General features: G+C 40.4%; 1 protein-coding gene across 1 annotated transcript in view; it reads left to right on the forward strand.

Moving 5' to 3' along the window:
• Positions 1–3108: 3108 nt before the first annotated feature.
• The window catches only part of capn5b (calpain 5b), a 45084-nt gene continuing 23959 nt past the window's right edge, over positions 3109–24233 (forward strand). Inside the window, exons 1-3 of the mRNA XM_031308120.2 lie at positions 3109–3329; positions 12676–12849; positions 22762–22893. Coding sequence (XP_031163980.1) covers positions 12685–12849; positions 22762–22893 — 297 coding nt within the window. The 5' untranslated portion in view covers positions 3109–3329; positions 12676–12684. The remainder of the gene's footprint in view (positions 3330–12675; positions 12850–22761; positions 22894–24233) is intronic.

A 24233-nucleotide genomic window follows, 5' to 3' on the forward strand; every position in this document is an offset into this window, starting at 1 on the left:
GGATGCAGTGTAACTTTTTGAACAATAGAAAACATTTTTCAGGAATCATTATTGTCCACATTGATGATTTTTTACCAATAATTAACCACTTTTACATTTAAACAGTCAACTCTGCTGCTGTTTCTTACCCATTAATTGAATGAACACTCCTTATTTCTACCAGCAGGTGGTTCAGAGGTGAACAGTAACCACATCGGCGGTTACCCTCAGAGGCTAACATACTCCCTCAATGCAGTTTTCTGGAAAATATCGGACCATCTTGACTTCTTTGGCACTAATAACACAATCTACAGCATTGTACTATACTATATACATGCACATACTCACTGTATCTGCATATGTGCATGTACAGTATTTCAGTCTGGACCAACCAACATTGCTGTCTATGGACTACAGCCATGCCGCATGACTTCCAGTTGAGATGGCCTCAAAAGGAATAATTCACTTAAAGTCACGTTGCCATGTTCCATAGAGCCATAGAGAAGCAGTACATCTTTATTAAAAATAAGTTTATTATATAAACGTATATGTATATACGTTTATGTACAAGATATATGATATATAAGTTTATATACAAGATAAACAATACTTCCTTTAGGGCTAACGATTATTTTCATTGTCGATTATTTTCTCGATTATCAATTAGTTGTTTGGTCTATAAAATGTCAGAAAATATCTATCAGTGTTTCCCAAAGCCCAAGATGACGGCCTGAAATGTCTTGTTTTGTCCACAACTCAAAGATATTCAGTTTACTGTCATACTGTAGAGGAGTGAAAAATATTCCCATTTAAGAAGCTGAAACCAGAGATTTTTTACTTTTTTAAAGATATAAAAAGAAGGCTTAAACTAATTATTCAATTATCAAAATAGTTGGCGATTAATTTAATAGTTGACAACTAATTGATGAATCTTTGCAGCTCTACTTCCCTTCGTGGAGACGAGGAGCTTTTAACGGTAGCTGACCAGTAGATGGCGCCAGAGCAATGCTGCAGCACACCTTTGCTTTGAAGAAGTAATGGATAGCAAGTGTGCATGAATGCATCATCTTAAAGTGAAAGTTCAACTAAATCTGATTTCTCTTACTGTCTGTCCTTGTTCTTTTAAGGCTGCTCATTTTCTATTAGTGTATTGATTAATGCCACTGGGGAGGTAAGTTTGCACAGAGAAGAAATTTGCCTTGCGTGTTTAACTGGTGTTTTAGCTGTATGTTCGAGACTGATGCTCCACAATTGACTTTACTTAGTGTAGCGTTGAGGTAATAAGAACGCTAGTGTATAGATATAGATTTTCTGTCAGGACTTTTTGCCCATATTGTATTATATATATAATTTGTCTAACCGTCTGCATTGAGTCAATTGAGTTAATTCAAATGATTCTAGAACTGCTGATATTATTGGGGTCTTATCATATTGAATACTAGTCAAAACTGATTTGCAGTCCTTTGACTGGTAATTCATTTAAATATTCATCAAAATAAGTTCTTATAGCCTAAATGTCACATATACACAGAACTTTACACCATCAGGTAACCATCTGTAGCCTATGTGGCTGATGGGGGTACTCAAGTAAAATTTGCTTTTAATTTTATAATTTATACTTTTACTCCACTACCACGTTTGCCTTTTGATTAAACATGTATAGCCTACCTTATAGTAGGATACAGGTTAACAAGTTATAAGTAGGGCTGTCAGCATTAACGCGTTAATCGCGATGCGTACACTGGTAAGAATTGTTAATATGTACTTAAAAACAGTTCTGAAATGCAAAATAGTAGAATTTTAATCATGTGATAAAACATGCGATTAATCGCGATTAACTATAGAAATTCAGCGATTAATCGCGATTAAGAAAAAAATTAATCGTGTGACAGCCCTAAGTTATAAGGTAATATGACATCAAATTATATTATGCAGTATTTAACCACAGTGTTTCTTGTCCCATTTCCAAAAGCATCTGCCTTTATTGTTTATTTGTCAAACAGAAATATAAATTAAAACTCAGTTTTTCAGGTGTTACATATATAGGCAGCGTTGAAACTGGAAAGCTTTTGTAAAGTGAATCGGTTTTTTTTCTTGATTACAGCATATTGCATCCTCTTATTTGTGACAAAGGGGATTACAGCAGGCCTGTTCGCTGGGCGCATGCTCAATCTGCAGCATCCCCCTGCCTGCATCCCTCCCGATTGAGGACCAATATAATTTACTTGCATAGGAAATATTATACTTCCTGTTCACACCTTCAAAATAAAACTTAGTGAGGTGTTTGTTAACGTGTTCGCCGAAAAGTGGGAAAAAAAACTCGGCAAAGGAGCAGTGGTGACCTAAAGGTTAAAGAAGCGAGCTTGTGACCGGGAGGTCTCCGGTTCAATCCCCAGACCGGCAGGATAAAATCTGGGTGGGGAAAGTGAAAGAGTAGCGCTTGTCCCTCCCTCATTACCACCACTGAGGTGCCCTTGAGCAAGGCCCTTAACCCCAACCGCTCCAGTGGAGCTGCTCAGTGGCCAACAGATCAGACTGTGGTTGTACTGGGCAGCTTCCAGGTATGAATGTGGAACTGTGTGAATGTGACAGGTCGTCGTTGCAAATGAGAATTTGTTCTCAATCGATTTACCTGGATAAATAAAGGTTAAATTAAAAAAATTTAAAAATCTCCACACCAAATCCTAAGCCATAGCAATACTTGGCTGAATTGTGATGTCCAATGTACACCTTCACCTCACACAGTCAGCTTTTTAAGTTGATAAGACGAACTTGGTTCCTATTCATTTACACATCCAGCAGAATAACATTATCATTCCTTTGGAGTTGTGTTTCTGGCAAATTCTGCAAATGTAATTCACATTTTCACTTTCTTTATATCTCTGTTTTTGGCATACAGTCTATGTTTTTTGGTCTATCTTTGTTTGCAGTTTGGTGCCAGTCTGCCAGATAACATAGCCTAGCATATCGGGTTTTGGAGCTTTTCGCAAAAAACCTGCACAAAAACTGCAAAAAGTGAACCAAAAGTGTAAAGTCGGGGATGGAAAACTCAAACAGAGATGGCTAAAGAAGCTATCTCCATTGACCTGTCCAGTTATAACGACACGTTATACGTTTTATTTTTATATCAGAAGAACAGAACTTCCTGTTTTCGTGCCGTCTCCTCCGCGGCAGCTTGAAGCTGCTCGGGTGAGGAGAGGAGAGAGAGGAGCTCTACCAGCGGGCAGGGAGAGAGAGAGAGCGTGGTGAGGAATCCCAGCAGCCCCAGGAGAGTGAGAGCCGGACCGGCTGGACCCCCGGAGGAGGACCCGAAAGTGAACCACGTTGCCACGGGAGAGGCCTCACTTCAGGTAACCGTGCCGTGAAACTGGTCCATACTGTTTCCCGGACAGGCAGGTGCTTTGGAAGCCTGCTGGAGATGGAGAGGCGGCGGTCTGCGAGCCGCACAAAGCGGCTTGTGAAATCTCAGGAGATCCGAGATCCTATTACTTACTTACCGTAGCCGTCTGAAATGGCCTTATATGACCACTCTGACTGGGGTTGCTGAGCCGATAACGTGTGGTGAGAGGGAGGGTGGGGGTGAGAAGAAATATTTATCAAACCACCGCATATTACCGGTGTGAAATGGACTATACGTTTTTACTTTGCGCAAAAATTGCGGCATATATCGGATAGTAGAGCTGCTGTTCCCGCTGTGCTGTTTCTGCTTGTATGCTGCTGAGATCTGTTTTCATATTCAGTAGAATAGGCTACATGGGCGTTAATTGGGTATGGCAAATGTGGGGCTTTCACTCTCTTATATCAAATTTTGATCTTATTCTCATTATAACAATGCACAGCAAAGAAAGAAAAAAACACAATTCCTATAAATCTTTATGGTAGCATAGCCTATCTGATAACATTAGTGGGGCATTCAGCAGCAGTTATATCTTCAAACTCATAGTTTGGTAACATAAAACAAAGTATTACTCTGACTAAACAGTAGGCATAATATCGGTCAATAAAGGCTCCAGGCTTTGTAAGTTTTGTTGTTTTGCTGAAATCCAACACTGACTTAGTTTGTGTTTTAGGTCATGTTTTGGATGCCTTTTCTGCCTCTGTCTGATGCTGTAGAGCCTGTTTACCACTGCATGAGGAGTAATAAATTAATAATTTCAAGAAGTGTATTGTTCTGCAGGGCACTAAGCAGGTCTTATAGGGGTTCAACAGGATCTAAAATCACTATAAATAGTCAGGGGACTTTAATAACTGATTTGAAGTTTGACAGTTTACTACCTTTACTAAAATAACATCAGTAATTCTCCCATATAGATAACTTAATTCTTATTACTAGGGGTGCACGATTCAGAAAATGTCACGATTCGATTCAATATCGATTTTTAGGCTCAAGATTCGATTCAAAATCGATTTTCGATTCAAAAACGATTCTCGATTAAAAAAACGATTCACAGTATGTAAATGTAGTTACTTTTCCCATCTGATTTAAAAAAACAACAAAAAAAACATATGAATCGATTTTTGGAATTCTATGAATCGATTTTGAATCGGTAGAGCTTGAATCGCGATTTGAATATGAATCGATTTTTTTGCACACCCCTACTTATTACAACAGGGCCCAACTGTTTCTCGATCTGGGGGTCCCTCAACCTTAGTACACTTCAAGACTAAGATTCCTAAAGATAGATTGTCGAAACCTAATAGTCTCATCCTAAAATGTGCCAATCTGTCATTATTGTTCATTAGAGAGAGAAAAAACTATTTACCACTTGATTGAACCACATGAAAAATCAATGCACTATTGTTATTTGGATGTTACTCCAAAAATGAGTGCACAGCAGCCTTACTGTATGTTTTATGGTAAACCTAAAGCAAATAAAATAGTTTATAGCTTGTTATTTTTTAATAAGAGCTGTTCTCCCTCACACCAACAAATCGGAGGGAGTGAGCTCATAGCAGGTAACTGGGCAATAATGATATTCAAATGTATAGGAGATCATGTGGTAACAGGAATTAAAGTGGAAAAATCAAGCCGAGCTGACTTGTAAGCAGAGAAAAGTGACTTTCAGTGCAACTGTTGTATGTCATGGCCGAGCCTATAGTGGCTAGCAGCAGGAGGAGATACTGCAGAGAGGTGATCACGATGCTGGGAGGATGGGAAGCTGGGATAGCCCTCCTCCTTGATGCAGGAGAGGGGGGTGGATGAGGGATGGTCTGGCGCACCCCGTCTCTCCCTCTCTCTCCCTGGTATGCTGGTACATTAGTGCTCACTGTTCACTTCTCTGAATGTAATCAGTCTGTCAGCAGTAGCAGACTCAATCAGTCACTCCTCCACCACCAACACCCGAAAACACACTCCTCCCTGATCTCTGACCAGAACACTGCCAGAATCTGCTGCTGCCTGCTGTGCACATTAATTAGGTCATACACAGTTTGGTGAACAGCTATCATCATGATATCTAACAGGGAAACAAATTTTCCTTGACAACAAATCACTGTAATAATCTTTTTGGGGACACAAAGAGTAATACTATTATATAATATAATAATAATACATTTTAAGGTCGCTGTGCAATGCGATTGTCGATTGTTAAATTAATCACCAGCTATTTTTGATAATCGATTAATCAGTTTAAGTTTGTTAAATGTACATTACTAGTTTCTTCACTCCTGTATGACAGTAAACTGAATATCTTTGAGTTGTGGACAAAACAAGACATTTGAGGACGTCATTTTGGTCCTTCGGAGACACCGATCAACATTTTTACCATTTTTTGACATTTCGTAGACCAAACAACTAATCGATTAATTTAGAAAATAATTGACAGATTAATCAACAGTGAAAATAATCGTAAAACAGTGAAACAAGAAAAAGATACCAACAGGGACAGTCACAGAGTAGCTGTGGTTTCTTTTGTTTCTTATCTTCCATTGCATCATTACTACAGCATCTTATAGTCATGTGCATTGTCTCTAATATTTGCATCATTCTTTAATTTTATCATTCTGCACCCTATGTGCGGTTTAGCCGCTTAATGTGCACATGTAACCACTGGATTTTTTTATCCTTGATCTTTTGCATGTCTTAGTGGGAGTTGACTTGTGCATGCACACTGTACATCTGTATTAAAAATCATCACTCCACACAGAAACTCAGTAGCCTAGAGTCACTAGCAACAACATGGCCATATCATACCCAGAATAAAACAGTTAGTAGTAGGCTCTCCCTGTGATGCCAGTGAGAGTGCGGAGGAAATTGTTTAAGTGTAGGCTGGCACACCATTATCCTCTGGTAATACTGCATCCCTGGATATAAGTAGATCTTACTTTTTTTCTGCCCATTTGATTGGTCAAAAGGGATGCCCAGGGCTAAACACTCTGGTCCCATTCAGTGTTGTAACACAGGAGCTGTCCATGGTACTGTTTTAGTTTGCTCTGTGTGGTTCTTACTGTAGATAAATGCTGTTCACTCCATTCTACCATTATCAAAACTCTGTGGTACTGGGGTACATTTGCCAGTCTGCTGTACAGCATCATGCTTCAGCAGTAGAATGAGTGAATGTTGACATCTGCTGAATAGCAGTTACCCCTGCTCACTAAGGCTAGCATAGCAGAATGAAGTCAGGGCAGTTTTCAGTCTGAAGTCTTTGTTCATGTGTGTTGCAGCAAAGATCATAGACCGGTCTGGGTCGGGGTTTATTAGGACTGCTTTAGCCTCTTCCTTCACGACAGGCTTTTAATACTGCTCAGTAAACAGACAGTGAAACACAAGCTTTGCACGCAGTCAGATATTAGGAGAGTGTAAGCATTATTAATTATTTGTTATCCTGGCTCAACACATTGGAACTGAAGTGTATCTTATGATTAATATACACGGCTAGAAACACACTGTATTATTATGTCCACAGTGCTTACATCTGGTGGAAGGGGCACTTTGTTTCCTTCTACTTGCTCCTCGGAGTATTGATTATTCATTGAACGTCTTTTCCCTCCAGCTTTTCACCTCTCTCCACTGCAGGAGCTGTCATTTCTGAATCATGACTCAATTGTGAAAAAAAAGTGTCATTTCATCCTCGGCAGAAGTTTTTCTCCTCTGCAACACATTGTTTCTCCTGTTTTAGCATGTTTTACACTTCAAACAAAGTCTGCCATTGACAGTTATGATGTGCAATGAAATGCCCATGATTAATGTACGGCTCTCACTCTTTTCCAGTTTACTTAAATGTGGTTATCAAATAATGTATAACATGATGAATAATAGGAATACCGTCTTGCCAACATCCACACTTTCTCAGCCATTATGTCACTCTTCTATCTTTATCGCCCATTATCTCTGAAATGTCTTAAACAAACTGCCCACTTTCAGCCACTTTATGACTAGTAGATTCCTTCCAGGCTCCTTTGGTTTGCTACGGTCCCATTCTTCCTGCAGCGTGGGCAGTTCTGAATGTATTTTCACCTTAACCCTTTTCCATCTGTTTTGCTTCCCCACTTGTAGGAGAGCTAAAATCTTACATCATTACAGATCAAGTCTTCCCAAACATCTGTCTGCAGTCCAACAGTATATTTTCCACATTTAAGCATCTGTGCTCACTCATATTACTGGTGAAAGTTTTGTGCTTTCACTTTTTGCTATGCTTATATCTTCAGTCTGATGTCAAGTGACATCATCGAATGTCATGCAGCTCAGAGATGTTGACGTAGTTTAGAATCTTGTGCATTAAATTGTGTTAACAATGAGCAACACATTTTAGGGTCAGATAAGACTATTCATATGTCTGGTATGAATGAAAATTGAAACAGTTGATGGTAAGATTTCTTCAATGATACAGTACAACAGGCAACGTCTAAAATATATTTCAAGACTGCTGTACATCAGGGCGACCTCTAGCTCCCACGGTAGAGTGTGCGGCCCCATGTAGGCGTAGTCCTTCGCAGTGGCCTGGGTTCGAACCCGACCCGACGCCTTTGCTGCATGTCATCCCCTCTGTCTCTCCCCCATTTCCTGTCTCTCTTCAGCTGCTATAATAAAGGGGAAAAAAACAAAAAATGTATCTTAAAAAAGACTTCTGTACATCACATAGGGCAGAAACATTAAGCATGGATAACTTTCCATTAGAGCATGGCATCCCAAGGTGGTGAACAATTTGTAAGACAGTTTAAAAATAATTGATCCAAAATAAATGAATCGTAACAGGAAGAACAGTGCAGAACAGGAGCGCTGATCTGAAACAGAGTAACGTCTGTCAGTTATTCAGCAGAGTTGGCATCTAGCTGGTAAAAGAAGTGAAGCATTTAGCAGTTTAAGAGCAAAATATTTTTCTCAAGAGGTGGTGGAGACCAAAATGGAGGTAAAAATATATGACCGTAACACGGCTCCAAATGAATACTGATGTTGCTACATGTCTGCTGGATGTGTAAAAAGGCAACTGTTGTCCTTATTATATGTTAGATGTTGTGCTTATGACAGTGCCGGTTAAAACTGAAACATTGGATGATTCGGTGCATTAGAATTCCTTGGAAAATGTGAGTATAATACAGTATATACTGTGTTTATTCAGCTTTAATTCAGAGCAGTGCTTGATGTGCTTGCCACAGTAGTAAAGGCATCCAGTGCAGCAGGTTCTCAGGATTCGCTCTCTGCAGGTAATTCTGTTGGCCGTGCACGGAGGCCAGATGACAGCATGGTTTTCCCCATTGCTGTCACGAGCCAAGACACCAGGCCATCTGTCAGATTTATCTTCCAACTGCGACCTCATCATTCCCCCAGGAATTTACTTTATCACTCACTCAAGAGTCGGCTAGCTTGTTAATGCCTGTGTATTCAAGTTACTGGATATTTTCTTTAATTAAGGTCAAAGACTGCAGACTCAAGGCTGTAGTTATTTGTAATAACATAGACCACATGTTATTTCAGACCAGCTTTCTAACAGGGAAGACTCCTTTATCCATGGACATATTTGATCATAGAGATAAATAAATACATTAAAGTGCTCATATTATGCTCATTTTCAGGTTCATAATTGTATTTAGAGGTTGTACCAGAATAGGTTTATGTGGTTTACTTTTCAAAAAACAACATATTTTTGTTCACTTTCACCCTGTGTGTTGAGCTCTCTGTTTTAGCTACAGAGTGAGACATCTCACTTCTGTTCCATCTTTGTTGGGAGTGGCACATGCGCAGTAGCTAGGTAAGGACTACTAGCCAGTCAGAAGCAGAGTATGAGGGTGTGCCATGCTAGCAGCTAGGCGAGCATTATTACGTGTGTTACAAAGTGACGCATGTTTGTCTCTGAAGTAAAGGCTGGACTACAGTAGAGCTGTTTGGAGCAGTTTGTGAACAGTGTTTTCTGTTGGAGATGGTAAGTCCTTTCGGGGTGGACTTTGAGCTTCTTCACTTTGTAAACCTATAACGTGCACAAAAAAGATATATAACACAATAAAGGAAAGGGAAAACGGCAAAAAGCATGTGTATGATTACCACATTAAAGCTGATATTGAAATTTAGCTGTGCAGGTTTGAGTTTTACAATGCTGCTCCATAGCCAGTTTCACAGCCTGTTTGAATTCAACATATCACATGAGTCTACTGTAAGAATTGGATCTCCCTGAATGTCAGGAAAAGTTAGTTTCTAATGCCTTCGGGCTAATGATATTTGAAAGGTACAGTCGTCAGATTTCAAGTTGCTCCTGTTGTCCTTTATGATTTGGCGTCCCTTCATTTTTCTGCTCACTTCCTTTCCCCAGATATTAGATGTCATTGAGCACTGCTGAGAGGTGAACAGGTCAACTCAGCCCTATTAAAAAATACTATATTTGATAGTGCTGCTTGGTAGTAAATTTGCATTAAGAGACTTCATCTGGATTTGGTTTTATTACTTTGCTGTGCTGCAGTGTGCCGGTTGGCATAGACGATGAATTTTAGATTATACAGTATATATTATTTTATTATTATAATATTATTCACTAAAAGTACATGTTGTTCATGTTTTTTCTTTCATTTTTATATTGTTGCATGCTGTATTGCTTCATTGGGTTATGTGACTATTTGCTTATTAATTTGATCTCTGTAAGATAGTTGAACTTGCTGTAATCTTACTAGGGCTGCAACCTGGGCTCTGCGTACTTGTGCTGACTATGAAATCAGCTCGCAGAACCCAGGTAGACATGTTCTTATTGCTTATTTTGTCTGAACAGTTCAAACCCCAAAGATATTTAGCTTACTATCACAGAAGACTATAAGAAAACCAGCTAATATTCTCTTTTGAGTGGCTGGATCAAGAAAAATATTTTGCAATTTTAGTTCTGTGTCTCATGAGTCAGCATCAGTTGGGACTGAAAAACTCTGGAGGTGTGGAGTTAGAAAGAAGTGAGCTTACAAGGCCTCAGCAGCTCGAGGCTACATTAGCTGCTACTAGCATAACACACCTCAATCTCTGACCAAACTGTTGGCAGTTGAGATGTTTTGTGGGGGATGTAAGCACCACACTTTGACAAGGAAGAAGAATGTGTGGAATATACAGTTATAAGACCATATCTCTGGTTCTGCTGCATCGATTTTAATACTTGCTTTTAAACTGTCCATTGTGAGTCCAACAATATTAAAGAAGTGCAATGCTAAATTGGTGGAGTACTCTTTTAAGAATGAGATCACACTGTACATATCATGCCCTTTACACCTGGCTGATATCTAATTGCATGCATTCAATGCATTCTACAGTGGGATCAACATGCATTTTTTTCTTATCCAGATATGAAATCCAGATAAAGATACCATGTTTTATTACAAGGTGAGATTGGATGCATCTGCACTGGTTCATCTGTGTGCCATTCTTCTTAACATGACTGACAAACGGCATCAGGAACATCTCATCTGAGTGCTTAGCAAGAGTTCTAGAGGAACGATCCCTCCTACATCGTCTCTCTCCCCTGCCTTCCTGCTGGAGCACAGCGTCAGTTAGAAGGTAATCTCGCATTGCCAGACCTTCCTCCACAGCGCTGCGGAGGAGGGTCTGGCTAGTCCACACAGCATTCCAGGATTGGAGAAAAGCGTTCTCTGGTTTATTGGCATTCCTTTAAACCAATTACAATCATCATGGACGGTGCTAAGCGCCGAACGGAGCAACGGTGCCTCTGCCAAATAGCCTCGGGAAGGAACTTGTTTGGGTGGAACATGTGTACATTCAAAAATTATTTTAGTCTAGCTAGCTGTCTGGATTTACCCTGCAGAGATCTGAGGAGCAGTTAACCATAGTCCTCAGAAATCCACTGGAGTTCTGAATGCCAACACAAAGAAAACGGAAGGTGAGGGACATCCAGCCGAAAAGAGGGAGATCCGGCGGATCTTCCGGCGGCACCGGAGCAATCCCGTAAATTAATCATTGTCGATATAGACTAAACTGACACGACACATAGAAACAGACAGGATGAAGCTCTGCATTCACTCATAATCCGACAATACGGCGCCTTCCCGCGGAGGTGTGATCGTTTTATACCTCTGATTTACTGCTTTGTTCGGCGCTCCCAATCTTTATTCACTCTCTAGATCACCCCTGCATTCTCTCTCTCTCTCTCTCTCTCTCTCTCTCTGAGCCGGGGAGGAACACCATGTGTAAACAAACAGCTGATGCTCAGTACATATTCTACCTTTTACAGTTTAAAAATAAACTCTGTGAACATATCTTTGGCATGTATATACTTTATATTTATCTGCTGACATATGAACAATGAGCTAGTTAACCTTGAGGACAGCAGGCCTGTATTGATCTGCATGTAGATGTGGATTTGTCAAGCCCTCTGACCTCTACCACTGCTTAAGATTTACAAAGGTGGTCTCCTGTGTCCTCATCCTCATCTCCACAACCTGAAATTACACATTCAAATTAGGCAAATCTACCTAACCTAATATCCTAATAACCTAATACCTACCCAACCTGTGTTACAGTCAGTTCATGTTAATTTAGTTAGGTTCTAACAAGGTCTTACTGTGATTAAGAGGAATCCTGTTAAAGCTCTTTAAACAGTTGAGCAGCTGATACTAAATGACTACCTTTGTGTGCTTAAAATCTTAGCAAAGATGTTAGGGATATATCATAACAATGACCAATCATGTTTGCTGGAGAGGCACTATAGTAATACAATTAAATGTAGTCGAAAAGAAAGCAAGGTTTGTGATTATCCGATGTTTTAGAATTGATTATCCCTTCAACAGTTAGTCAGTAGTTCCAGTTAGTTAGTTAGTTAGTTTGCCTCCATGCTGACTCACCAGTCCCTATGTATGCCCTGCCAGTACTGAGCTGATCAATGTGTACATGGCTCCTTTAATGCATAGCATTGATAATTAGGCCCAGGGGTGAATTGACAGAATAATCATTTTGACCCAGTGAATCCAGGCTGTGCTCAAGGCAGCAGCACACATCGACTTCCTATTTCCACTGAGAGCTTTCACTGTTAAGGTATTAAAGTCTGCTGGATTCTGCTGTCAGTCAGCTGTGTGTGTGTGGAATGTGTGAAAATGTAGGGAAAGAAGTTGGTTTCAAAAATGCCAGGGGATGTTAGTTGGAGAAAAAGTAGTTTTTGTGATGGAATTGTGTTTAACAAAATGTGTGAGTAAATGATGCGATGATGTGATGCGTATCTGTGCGTGTGATGTGTGATATCCAAGTTTATTCTGACTGGTCCTCCTTGTTATGTCCTTCAGGGCTGCAGTATGTTCACTACAGTGAAGGCCTTCGAGGGGCAGCAATACTCCACCCTGAAGAGGCAGTGCTTGCAGAGTGGCCTGCTCTTTGAGGACCCCCGCTTCCCTACCTTTGACAACTCGCTCTTTTACCAGGGCAACAGGATCGGACGTGTGGTCTGGAAGAGGCCTCGGGTAAGTTGGTTTGTGCATTAAAAGAGTTTCAGCTGATTTTAATCTGATAGATATTTTTGGTTTATTATATCTTTTTAACCATCATAAGGCTCCAAAATCTCCAAAATAGTTCAGTATGGAGGTAAGTTCATGACACAACTAAACCATAGCAGACTATAATGTTTATCTGCACAAGCACAGCTGATGGGTTCCCAAGTGCCTGTGACAACATGAAATTAGAAGCTAATGTATTTTTATATTTCAAATATATTTAATTTATAGATTATAATAGGGATGTGCGTTTCAAGGAAAAATAATATTCACTGGGAACTATTTGACCATTCTTTGATTATCCTGGATCCTCCAGGAACACCCTCAGCACACCTCAAGTCTCCTCGTACTGTAGATCAGACCGGAGATACGCTTCATGCTTGGCGGGTTTGGGGATCCCCTGGATGTTGTCACGGAGCACTTTGCGGTTTCTGCTAGCCATCCACAACGTTACTGCTGCATCGCTTCCTGATTTCCCTAGGCCTAGGCCAAAATCACAGAACACGAGTGCGTTAATCACGCGTCAAAATAATTAGTGCAGGTCAAAGGAACTTGCATTAACTCCTTATTTTGACAGCCCTAATTTATTTATTTATTTATTGTCAAATCATGTTGTTTCCTCGGGGCTCAGTAGCAAATTCTTAGTGGCCCGGTGGATGGGGACCCCTGCTTTAAACCAATCTCAACTGTCCTGGGTGGCGCTAAGCTGATGCAGCGACGGTGCCCTTGCAAAATAGATAGCGGAGACAGCAAGAGGGACATGAGAGACGCGCCGGATGTCAGGCCCAGCACTGTACATCCGGCCAGCCAGACTAATCAGTGAGGCACTGTTGTCAGTTAACCAAAATTGCCTTAAGAAATATGATAATTTTATGCAACTTGGCATACAGTAGCAGGAGAGCAGTTACTGCACTTTTAAAACATTCACATCAGGGAGCTCTCAGAGCCCATAGGTCCCTTTATGAAGCGAGTTTGATGACCTGACTAAATAATTCACAAAATAACAGTATGTCAGTAGTCATCAGTTGTTGTTCCACTCCACTCTTTAGTCTTCTTGTATAAGGCGGTACTGTGTGTATGTTTCAGTGGCAGATGATATCAGATGCAGGGCCTCAGGGTTTAGTGAGCTGACTCCCCTGCCACTGTTATCCCCCTCACACAGCAGGCTGTGGCTCTGGATGGAGTAACCTCCTTCTGCCTGTGTGCCGCTGCAGCAGCAACAGCAGCGTGCATTGCCATGGAAACTGGGTCACACAGATTATGTGTTTTGGTCTGTGCTGATGTCAGTCATGCAGACTGAAAACTGGAAGAAGTCAAGAGGAGAAAAAGCAGGAGGAGCATCCTTTTCATTTTTGTCAGGACACGATTTATGTCAGACAGTGGTTTATGTCAGGAGGTTAGGAACCCTGAACAGGAACACTTCAACTCAGCATTTTTATCGAAGCACTGTGTGGATTTCTATAAATATCCAGATGTAGACGTACATTTCAGTGTCACTTTCAAAAGACTCTGGAAAATGTTCTCCTTATTAAAAGCCTGTCAGCAGCAGGCTGATATCAGCGAGTGGACGCTTAAAAAACGGAATCATCCAAACTGGTAAATCTTCTCCATGGATCTCAGCTCCCTGAGAGACTTAACATTTTTAGCTCATACAACTTCTGAGTCTTTAGTCTCCACCAACAAAAACCTGGCAGTGCTGTTTTCTGACACTTCTGTTCACCCTATTTTATCTCACATGATTAAACCTGAAATCAATTACAAATTACTTTAAGATTTGAACATCTAAAGGTAAATCTCAGGGCGTTTTGAAACCTAAAGTCTGTTTTCTTTGGTCTGAATTCATGCAGTTTCTTTTTCGATAGACTGAAACATATCTGGAACACTTGATCATTTATTAATGGAGAACCGTAACCATTGGACCAACGTCCCCTTTACCAATTTATTAAGCAGCTGCTTAATGATTTAAAACATGCTCACTTTTCTGAGTTGATGTGAGAACGAACTGTTCACAAAAACTCTACTATACTTCACCAGCCACGCAAGTCTTATATTTAATAAGGAGGGACCTATTATTTTCTGTCATATATACAATGTTAGAATGCCAGATTCTCATATTAAACGTGGCCAAAACTTTAAATAATGACGTAAACGTTGTTACAAAAGTAATCCCTGTGTCCCTGTGTGCAAAAACCTCAGATTTCAAACCGTTCTGAACACTCCACTTTCTACAGTTTTTTCTACTCTTGTCTCAAGCTCACGTAAATCCCTGCTGGATTTCTTTATACGGTCATCTGCTCCAGGCACGTACTGCAGCGTTTACATCTGCTACATGTAGCTACATGCTCACGTCAACTTTTATAGTCCAACAGAAAGTGTAATTAGTTTCGCTTTCATTTCTGATATTTTACACGTATGAAAGGTCAAGTGTCTCAATGCGCTGTAGGCCATTATTTAAATCAATCGTCAATTTCCCTGCGGAGGAGAGTACCAACGTTAATCGGCTCTTCTCCTGGCAACTAAAGGAGGGTGTTTTTTGTGTGGAAAAACAACACCAAAACACGCCTTTCTTTAGTTTTTATAACTGTTATTCTATCATTATGACAATATAGGCATGTGCAGCATAGGTATTTAGGAAAGGGCAGGGCAGGAGGGAAACACAGCACACACAATTACAGAATCATTTTTTTAATCACAACTTTAATGGAGTAGGCTATGGCGGTTCTAGTGTTAAAGCATGTAAACATGTTCTAGTAGAAACAAAAAATACAAATAAAAGTATGAACCTGAAAATGAGCATAATAGGTCCTCTTTAAAGTTCAGTCGTGAAAGCTGTGGTAACAACAAGCGAGCCACAATATCACTTTCCTTGGTTGTAGTAGCCTTGCTAGCGTCCCTTAGGACTTCAGTCTGTCGGAAATTGTCTAATATATTGATAAAGAGGTAAAATAAAGGCAAAATGTGATGGGTTAGCTTTAATATCTCTTTAACATGTAGCTTTTTTAAGCTGTTTAGCATCTACCGTGATAGGCCTAGCCACGTTTTTGTTTTCTGTGCTTCTCCAACACAGACAAATTGCAGTGGTGTTGTTGATTTTAACTTTAACGTTTTATGGTATGGATTTTAGGGCAAATTAATTTGAGAATAAAAAACAAATATACAATGACATTTTTTTTTATTTAGGTCCTGTTTGAGGATCCTCTGTCTTCCTCAGGGGTGGCTCTGGTAATAATCTTTATTACGGGAAAGGCTAAATTTTTGGTTTGAAAGCAAGAAACCTCCATCTCAACAAGACTTTGGTTGGATTGCTGTGGTCTCATGTTTGCAGATAAAGTGCAAAAATTAAAAAAAAAAATTGAGTTGCCTGTACATGTTCTTCTATTCTTTCTTTTTCTTTCTATATTTATAATATTTTATACTAATAGTGAATCAATTTTTCTCACAATGTGAATGTGACAATCAGAGAGGTCGTGCCATCATTGCCCCCCCCCCCCCCACCCACCCACCCACCCAGAGGTTGATGTGCTCGGTGTTATCCTTGCTCAGATGCAACTAGCCGATATTTATGGCTGCAATGAAGCTGTGGCAGAGCATGTGAGCATAAAGAGCAGGCTCTAATGAAATGCTCCCCCCTCTCTCTCTGTCTCACATTGTCTCTCAGCATGTCTGTCTTCCTCCTGCTGCCCTTATCCTCCTCCTCCTTCTACTCCTCCTCTCCCCTGCATCTCTTCCATTGATTTGTGTTTATTTATGTCTTGACCAGGCTAGGGTGGGGCCATATGACGGCATATGCTATGAGACAATGAGAAATTTTCAGCTGACAGAGAGTTTTCTCTACCATTTATACCATGGGAACTATCCCTTTATTATATCTGAATGTATATTGTTATATATGTTATTTTGGGCAGACATTTTTGTCATTTTAAACTTCAGGGTTAAATTCAGTTAGTCACAGTGTGTTGCCACAGCCATCCCTGTCCTCGTGTTACCTTATGTTAAAATGCTCCAGTGAGTTTCATGCAATTAGGTATTCAGATTTTTAATTTGGGAAATGATAGTACTGGTATCAGATCATCACTCTGTATCGGTAATCACCCTGTGTTTCGGTATTTGTTTTGGTAACAGGGAGAAAAGTTTGGATCAGTGAATCTGACTGCTCTATCGCAGTGTTAGATTAACTAGATTTTTTGCATATGTGATGAAGTACCTTGATTTCTGACGTATTTAAAAGATCATTGCAACTTGGATATCATTTGTGAATTTTCTCTCTGTTGTGACTTTGTACTCAGCTGCTAAGATCTGGGAACCCTGCAACATTGCTAAAAACAAGTCAGACAGGGCCAAAAAAACATGAGCTGTTAGACAATCAGGTTGGTCAGCTTTATTTGGAGAGAAAAAACGAGGTTGAACTTTAAATTTCTGTTGTAAACCCATCACTTGTAGACCAAATTTCTGGTTCACCTTTGAGCTCCTGTACTTTGTGTAGTTTTCCTGTGCAGTGAGGGACTCGCACCAACAATCAGATGTGCTCATCTTTAAGTTTACTACTAAATAAAGTGGTCTACATGATTTGGCTAAACTGTTTGGTCATTTGATTGCTCATGTTCCTTGCCCTGTTAGTGACTTAGTTGTTGCGATGCCATCATGTTCCCATCTCAGCAATTACTTTTTGTCAATGACAATGTTATAACCGATTTGAAATGCTGGTCAAAACTATACAAAAAAAAAAAAAAGATAAAGCTATAAAGAACCAGAATCTTCACAACATTTACTATATCACCATATTTATCAATATCACAATATATAGAATTACCCATATTGCCATAGAAAACTTTATTCATATCTCCCACCCCTCGTCTTAACTGGTGAGAGATGCAATGTATGATCCTTTTATCTGCTGCCTTCAGTGTCCTTAAAAGTAACCTGTGGAATTCTGACCACTAGTGGTGCTATGGAGCAATGATTTTGATGAGCTGTTCCCCATTTTTTGGGTGGGTGGTGATGGCGCAGTGGCTATGACATATGCCTTTGTTGTAGGAGACCTGGGTTTGATTCCCACTGCGCTACATCAACCAATGTGTCCCTGAGCAAGACACTTAACCCCTAGTTGCTCCAGAGGCGTGCGGCCTCTGATATATATAGTAATTGTAAGTCGCTTTGGATAAAAGCGTCAGCTAAATGACATGTAATGTAATGTAATTTTTTGCATGAAGTGCACCAGAGCACGGCGGTGACGTGATATACATTCCTGATATTCCCCCGATCGACACTTGGTGGCGCCAAGAAATGCAGGCAGAGAAGGAGACCAGGCCCCCAGGAAGTGCACCGTGCTTTGAAGCCAATTTGACACATGGATGTATTATATGACTGATTTGACATAGCGGCTCAACAGTGGAATTACAACTTACGTGTCCATCACATGATGCCATGGGGCCCAAAAAGACTTTTTCCCATAGACTTACTTGGCGAATGAGACGTCTGTAAATCAGTGGATACATTTTTTCGACCATCACAACCCTCGCAAAATAACTCGTTTTACTATCAGAATTTGATCCATTTGGTCCAATAACATTTGGAAAGTCTAGAAGAGTTGCACAATCTACTCCTTTAATCCCCATTCAAGCTAGCGCACCCCATAACCGGAAATAGCCGACTCGGCCGGCAGAAGTCTCTAGTCTGCCTGTTCTATGGGCCCCATAGTGCAGAAGCAGCGCCGATCATCCAGGGAATTGTACGCGATGAAGATGAACTTTTTTGGCTTCATGTGCCATTTAGCAACTCTCATAGGAATGAAAAAATTAAAAAATTGGCTTTGTGAATGTTTTGTGTTGTATTTCTTAGGCCTCAAGGATATGCATGTGAGTTTTGGTGAGAAAAACTGAATGTGTTTACACCCTACAAGGATCTTTGAATTCATACTACTAGATTCCACTTTTTGTATTCTGTCTTTTTGTGCTTATGGCTGGTTGTGTGCTTGGTTGTGTGTTTGCAAGTGTGCCTTATGGTTCCTCTCACAGCCTGATGGATGGTGCTGAGGAGTGCTGTGAAGCTGGTTGAAAGGTTCTCAGTAGCAGGGTAAATGATTAGGCTGTGCTCAGCCACAATATTCACATTACTTCAGTGTCTGCAGGGCCGGGCAGGAATCAATACTTTATTACTCTTCCACCTAAGCCATTCCCTGGATGGCAGGCCGCCACAAGGAGCCCTCGCCACTGCTCAGACTCCACCAATCAATCTTGTCGCGAACAGGGGTAAAAAAAAAAAAAGAAACGTGATTAGAGATCTTAACTCTGGCACCGGTCTGACAGAGATCTAAACATTGCCTCATGTAGTTGTGCCGACTTGCACGTGCAGACCACAGACGCACGTTTCAGACAGGAAGGGCTTCAGTGCTGGTCTTTGTAAGGTGAAAGGGGCTGCTATTAGAAACTGGAGCCCTCCAGCAAGCTCTGCAATGGCCTCTGCTTCTGATTAAAAGATTGCTTTTGCAGCAATCAGCTTTGCAGAGTCAGCAAATTACTGAGCTTGCTTGTGTCCTCTGTCTGTCTGTCTGTCTGTCTGTGTGTGTGTGTGTGTGTGTGTGTGTGTGTGTGTGTGTGTGTGTGTGTGTGTGTGTGTGTGTGTGTGTGTGTGTGTGTCAACATAGTATATGCTGTGATCAGCATTTATACACATGACTTTGGAAGGCTGATAAAATTACTGATGTATATGGTTAAAGCAGGATAGGGGGGCAAACACATTCACACTGACATTCACACCTTTGGGAAATGTCTCCACTTCACTTCACCCGCATGTCTGTAGACTGTGGGAGTAGAGAAAACATCTGTTAAAGAGAATATAAAAACAGCTAAAATAGAATAAGACAGGTATGAAATACAAAAATAATAGTTATAGTGCAGTTATAGTACAAAGGAGGAAAGAGTGCAAATTAAACAAAATATAAACAATAAAGATGATCACAGGTTAACGGAAAGTGTTTGTGTTGTATTGTTGTGATTCTGTTATAAATATAACCACCTGGTATAAACTAGTTAAGGTGCTAATCCAAAATATATACAATGTCAAAAAGTAGGCAAGGCAAGGCAGCTTTATTTGTATAGCACATTTCAGCAACAGGGCAATTCAAAGTGTTTTACATAAACATTAAAGAGGGACCATGTTTCTTTACTATCTCATCCACCACGGGCCCCGCAGGAACATGTGACTTTGTACTCTTGTTACCCATAACAAGAGTGGAAGTACTTCTCTTTACCTACAATATAGCCATCGCTATAAGAGAGAAGACACACCAGCCCGATAATCGGGCGTCGGGCCATCTGGCGAGGTCCGTGACTTGAGTCTGTTCTGTGTGTCCCGTGCCGTCGGCCGTCCGAGGAGCCGTCGGCATTCATTTGGGCCGACCCGACATGTTCAGTCGGGAGACAGGGCAGTCGGCACTCACCCGGAAATGGGGAGCGGATGAGCCGCTCAAAATCTGACGAAAATCTTTTAAACTGACCTTTGTCAATCTGAAATGAAGACAGATTCAGCAACTGCACGGCCTATTTCTCGCTTAAAATGTTTTCAGAAACACGTTTCGGTGAACTATTTTAGTACAATATGAGATTGTATTCTGAACAAGCCGCCATGACAGTCTGGCTGTGAATTTCCGGAGAAAAAAGAACCATGTGACGTGTTCGTCCAATCAGCTGCCGGTCTTCATTTTCTGGGAAATAATCAGACTGTTAATGGAAACAATACAGAGCAGCGCCGCCTGCTGCTATGGAGACGTATTACGTTTCGCGCACGCGCAGAGCGTACGCTCAAGTCGGCGTCGCCTCAGTGTGTTCGGAGGCATTTTTTGGACCTCAGGACCCGACTGATCAGTCCGACTGGCTTTTCTGCCGACGGTCGGCCCATCTGGTTGGTGTGTCAGGACCTTAAGGCTTAGTTTAAGGCAATCTTTGCAAAATCCTAAACAGTTCCAACTGTTTTCCTTTAGATTTTATCATAAAATCTAAAATCTAAATCCTGCTGAGACATTAATTGTCTTAATGTGGCTGTTAAAATTCAGGTCTGAGTCCATGACTACACCCAGATTTCTGGCTTTGTCTGTTGTTGTTAACATTATCGTTTTAAGCTGAGCGTTGACTCTTAATCGTTCCTCTTTTGCTCCAAAAACAACCACATCAGTTTTTTCTTAAAAAAAAGAAAAAAAAATTAAACATTAAAGAGCAGTTAAAAACGATAAAAAAATTAAAAATAAAAAAGGCATTAAATAAGCAGTTAATGGTAAGGATCATTAAAATAAATAATGATGGATTGCTATTGTATGTGGAAAAGTGTAAACATGGATTGTACATGGATACTTGAAAGTTGATAGGAAAAGTGTAAAGATCGTCAAAACATTCACAAGCTGTGGTTATCAAATCGATACTGACTGTCCAGTTGTTACTGTAATAAAACAGCAGTTGTTCACATAGTCCCAGTGCGGATGTCTGCTGTGTGTGCATTACATGATTAAACGCTCACCTGCATCCATCTCTCTCGCTCTTTTCCCCTCTTTTACTTTTCTAACCTTAGTTGAGTGCCGCAAGTGTGTAGAGATAAAGAGCTGTTAAGTGGTGCTGTGCTTTCCGCTGTCTGTTGAGTAATGGCCGCGGTGCCTATCGACCCGCCAGTCCCATAAAGCAGAGAGAGCCGAAAACAGACAGACTGTTCACACCCAGACTCACTGCCTGCAGAGCTCTGCAGGCTGTATTAAAAATCAAGTTGTTCTATATTTTATATTGGGCTGATGTTAACCTTTATATTAACAATGAGATATTGGCCTGTCACTTAAATGATGGATATGATGCAGTTTGTTTGGTTTGTATTCAACATTTATTGTAAAATCAATAGGATTTGATGTGACATTAACCTCAGATAGAATGTAAAGTATGGATGCACATGTTTTACCAATACTATTAAGTGACTATCTAAATAATATTTCCTCACTAATTATTATTTTATACAGACGTTTATTAAGTCAAACTAAAATGTTCAATTATTCTCACATTTTTACAAAATAAAATAAAACTAACACCAAGGATAAACTGTACATATACTGTATAAACTGATTTCATAGAAGAAGAAAAACTTAATTTCATTACAACTTTAATGTACTTTATATTGTTTTATACTGTATATTTTGAGATATTTAGTTCATTTTAAGGCAGCGCAAATCACTTGTTACTTTTTGGCAAACCTCCCCTTGTTTGTGACATTTATGCTGAAGTGCAGCCATTGTGTGTAAACAAAAGAGTAGAGGACAGCATGTCTCTCTGTAAATGGCTAGTGTCGGTGCACAGCCTGTAATACTTATCCCACACATTACCACAGGAACCACAGGGTGTCTGATTGTGTGTGTGTGTGTGTGTGTGTGTGTGTGTGTGTGTGTGTGTGTGTGTCAGCACAGAGAGAGCACCATGTTGTTAGCTGTAATAGAGGTCCGTCTGTACAAATTTCATAAAAGTCTCCAGCCCTCCCACACTTGGGCAGAAGATCATGAATATGATACGTGGGTGCATCAGGACAGATGGTCTTTTTCGGATTCATGAATTTGCCTCGATAACCCATTTGAGCTCCTCTGTGTCTTGTACCGTGGACCGTACACAGAGTTTATTAATCATATACCCTATTTCAGAGGCTTTTCCTTACCCTGCAAATAATACATTGTATCATTTTTTTCCTTTCAAATGATAACAAATATCACACCTTAGCTCAAAGTAAGCACCTTCAATTCTATTCTTGGGTATCATAGAAAACGTAATGCCACAGCTTGACTATAAAATGCATAATTTACCAGTGTTGAATCTCAAAGCTACCACACACTAAACTATTCTGTGTCTGTCTTTGGGAGTGTAGGAGCTGTGTGAGGACCCTCACCTGTTTGTAGATGGCATCAGCGCACACGATTTACATCAGGGACAGCTGGGTAACTGCTGGTTTGTTGCGGCATGCTCCAGCCTGGCTTCCAGAGAGTCTCTGTGGCAAAAAGTAAGTGTGTGTTTCTTTGTTTGTGTATATGTGTGTTTGTCTGTTGTCCATTTTCTTTCCTTCTTCTTCTTCTTCTTCTTCTTCTTCTTCTTCTTCCTTCTTTAGAGCACTAGACCAAAATGTTTAGCAAATCTCATACAGGTGTGTCTTTGAGTTGCCTAACATCATCTTTTACAGTAAAAGTTTCCCAACGCAAAGCCACACTTTTAAAGAAATATTGAAACACTTTGGGAAATGCTCTGTTTTGCTTTCTTATCAAGAGTCGACGAGATGAGTAAAACAATATCAATCTCAGGTCTGTGTGTTAAGTAACTGAGCTGGAGTCAGGAGGTGGTTAGCCTAGCTTTGCATCAAAACTGGCAAGGGAGAAACCGCTTGCCTGGCTCTCTCCAAAATGAAAAGGCCTGTTTACCAGCACCTCAAAAGTTAACCAGTTAACATGTTTGTTTAATCTGTACACAAAGAGAAATGTAAAAACAATTGGTGGCGTTATGGGAGTTAACACACAGTCACTCCACCCGGCTGTTGTTCACTAAGAAATAAGTGAACAACAGCCGGGTGGAGTGACTGTGTGCAGATTCCTAGAGTGACAGAGGTTGCCAGGATTGGTACCATGGTGCCTCTACAGAGACCAAAACCTGTGCTCACCGACCAAGTAAGATCCCATTTTCGTACAGATATCTTGAGGTGAGAGGTCAAGGGACCACTTTGAAATGGCATTGCCAGTTTTCAACCTAACTTTAGAGCGTTATTTAGCCCCCTTCCCAACAAGCTAGCATGGCATGGTTGGTACCAATTGATGCCTTAGATCGTCTAGTTATATATTATACCAATACCCTCACAGAGATCGTTACAGCCTCTTATAACAGTAATGTTGGCTGAGATCGCTGACAGTCCCGCGGGTCTCATAGGGTTAAAAGAACACAAATCAACACTGTAGCTTAGTTTATGGCTGACATGCTCATATCATGTATCTAATGCTCATAATACAAATGAGAAAGTTTAAAGTTGCACTATGTTGTGCTTTGCTTTTTTAACTTGTGGTGTCACTGACGACCTCTGCTGCTGATTCAAAATGCTAAGTCGGCTGAACGGCTGCTAAAGAGGACAATTTCCAGTCAGGCATACCACAAAAACATTGGACGAGGGTTGGCCACAGATGCTCAATGACTCAACACCACCCCTACAACCAATAATCTATTGTTTGAAAAGCTAAAATCAAACTAATTAAGCTACTTTTTTAAAGAAACTGTTTGAAAAGAGTCAACGCCTTTTCAAACAGGACCATTTCTAGTAGACAGATATTAGAAAAGAGTTTGTTTCCTGCACAAAAGTGCATA

This window comes from Sander lucioperca, chromosome 13 (assembly GCF_008315115.2).
Source record: "Sander lucioperca isolate FBNREF2018 chromosome 13, SLUC_FBN_1.2, whole genome shotgun sequence".
Taxonomy (NCBI): domain Eukaryota; kingdom Metazoa; phylum Chordata; class Actinopteri; order Perciformes; family Percidae; genus Sander; species Sander lucioperca.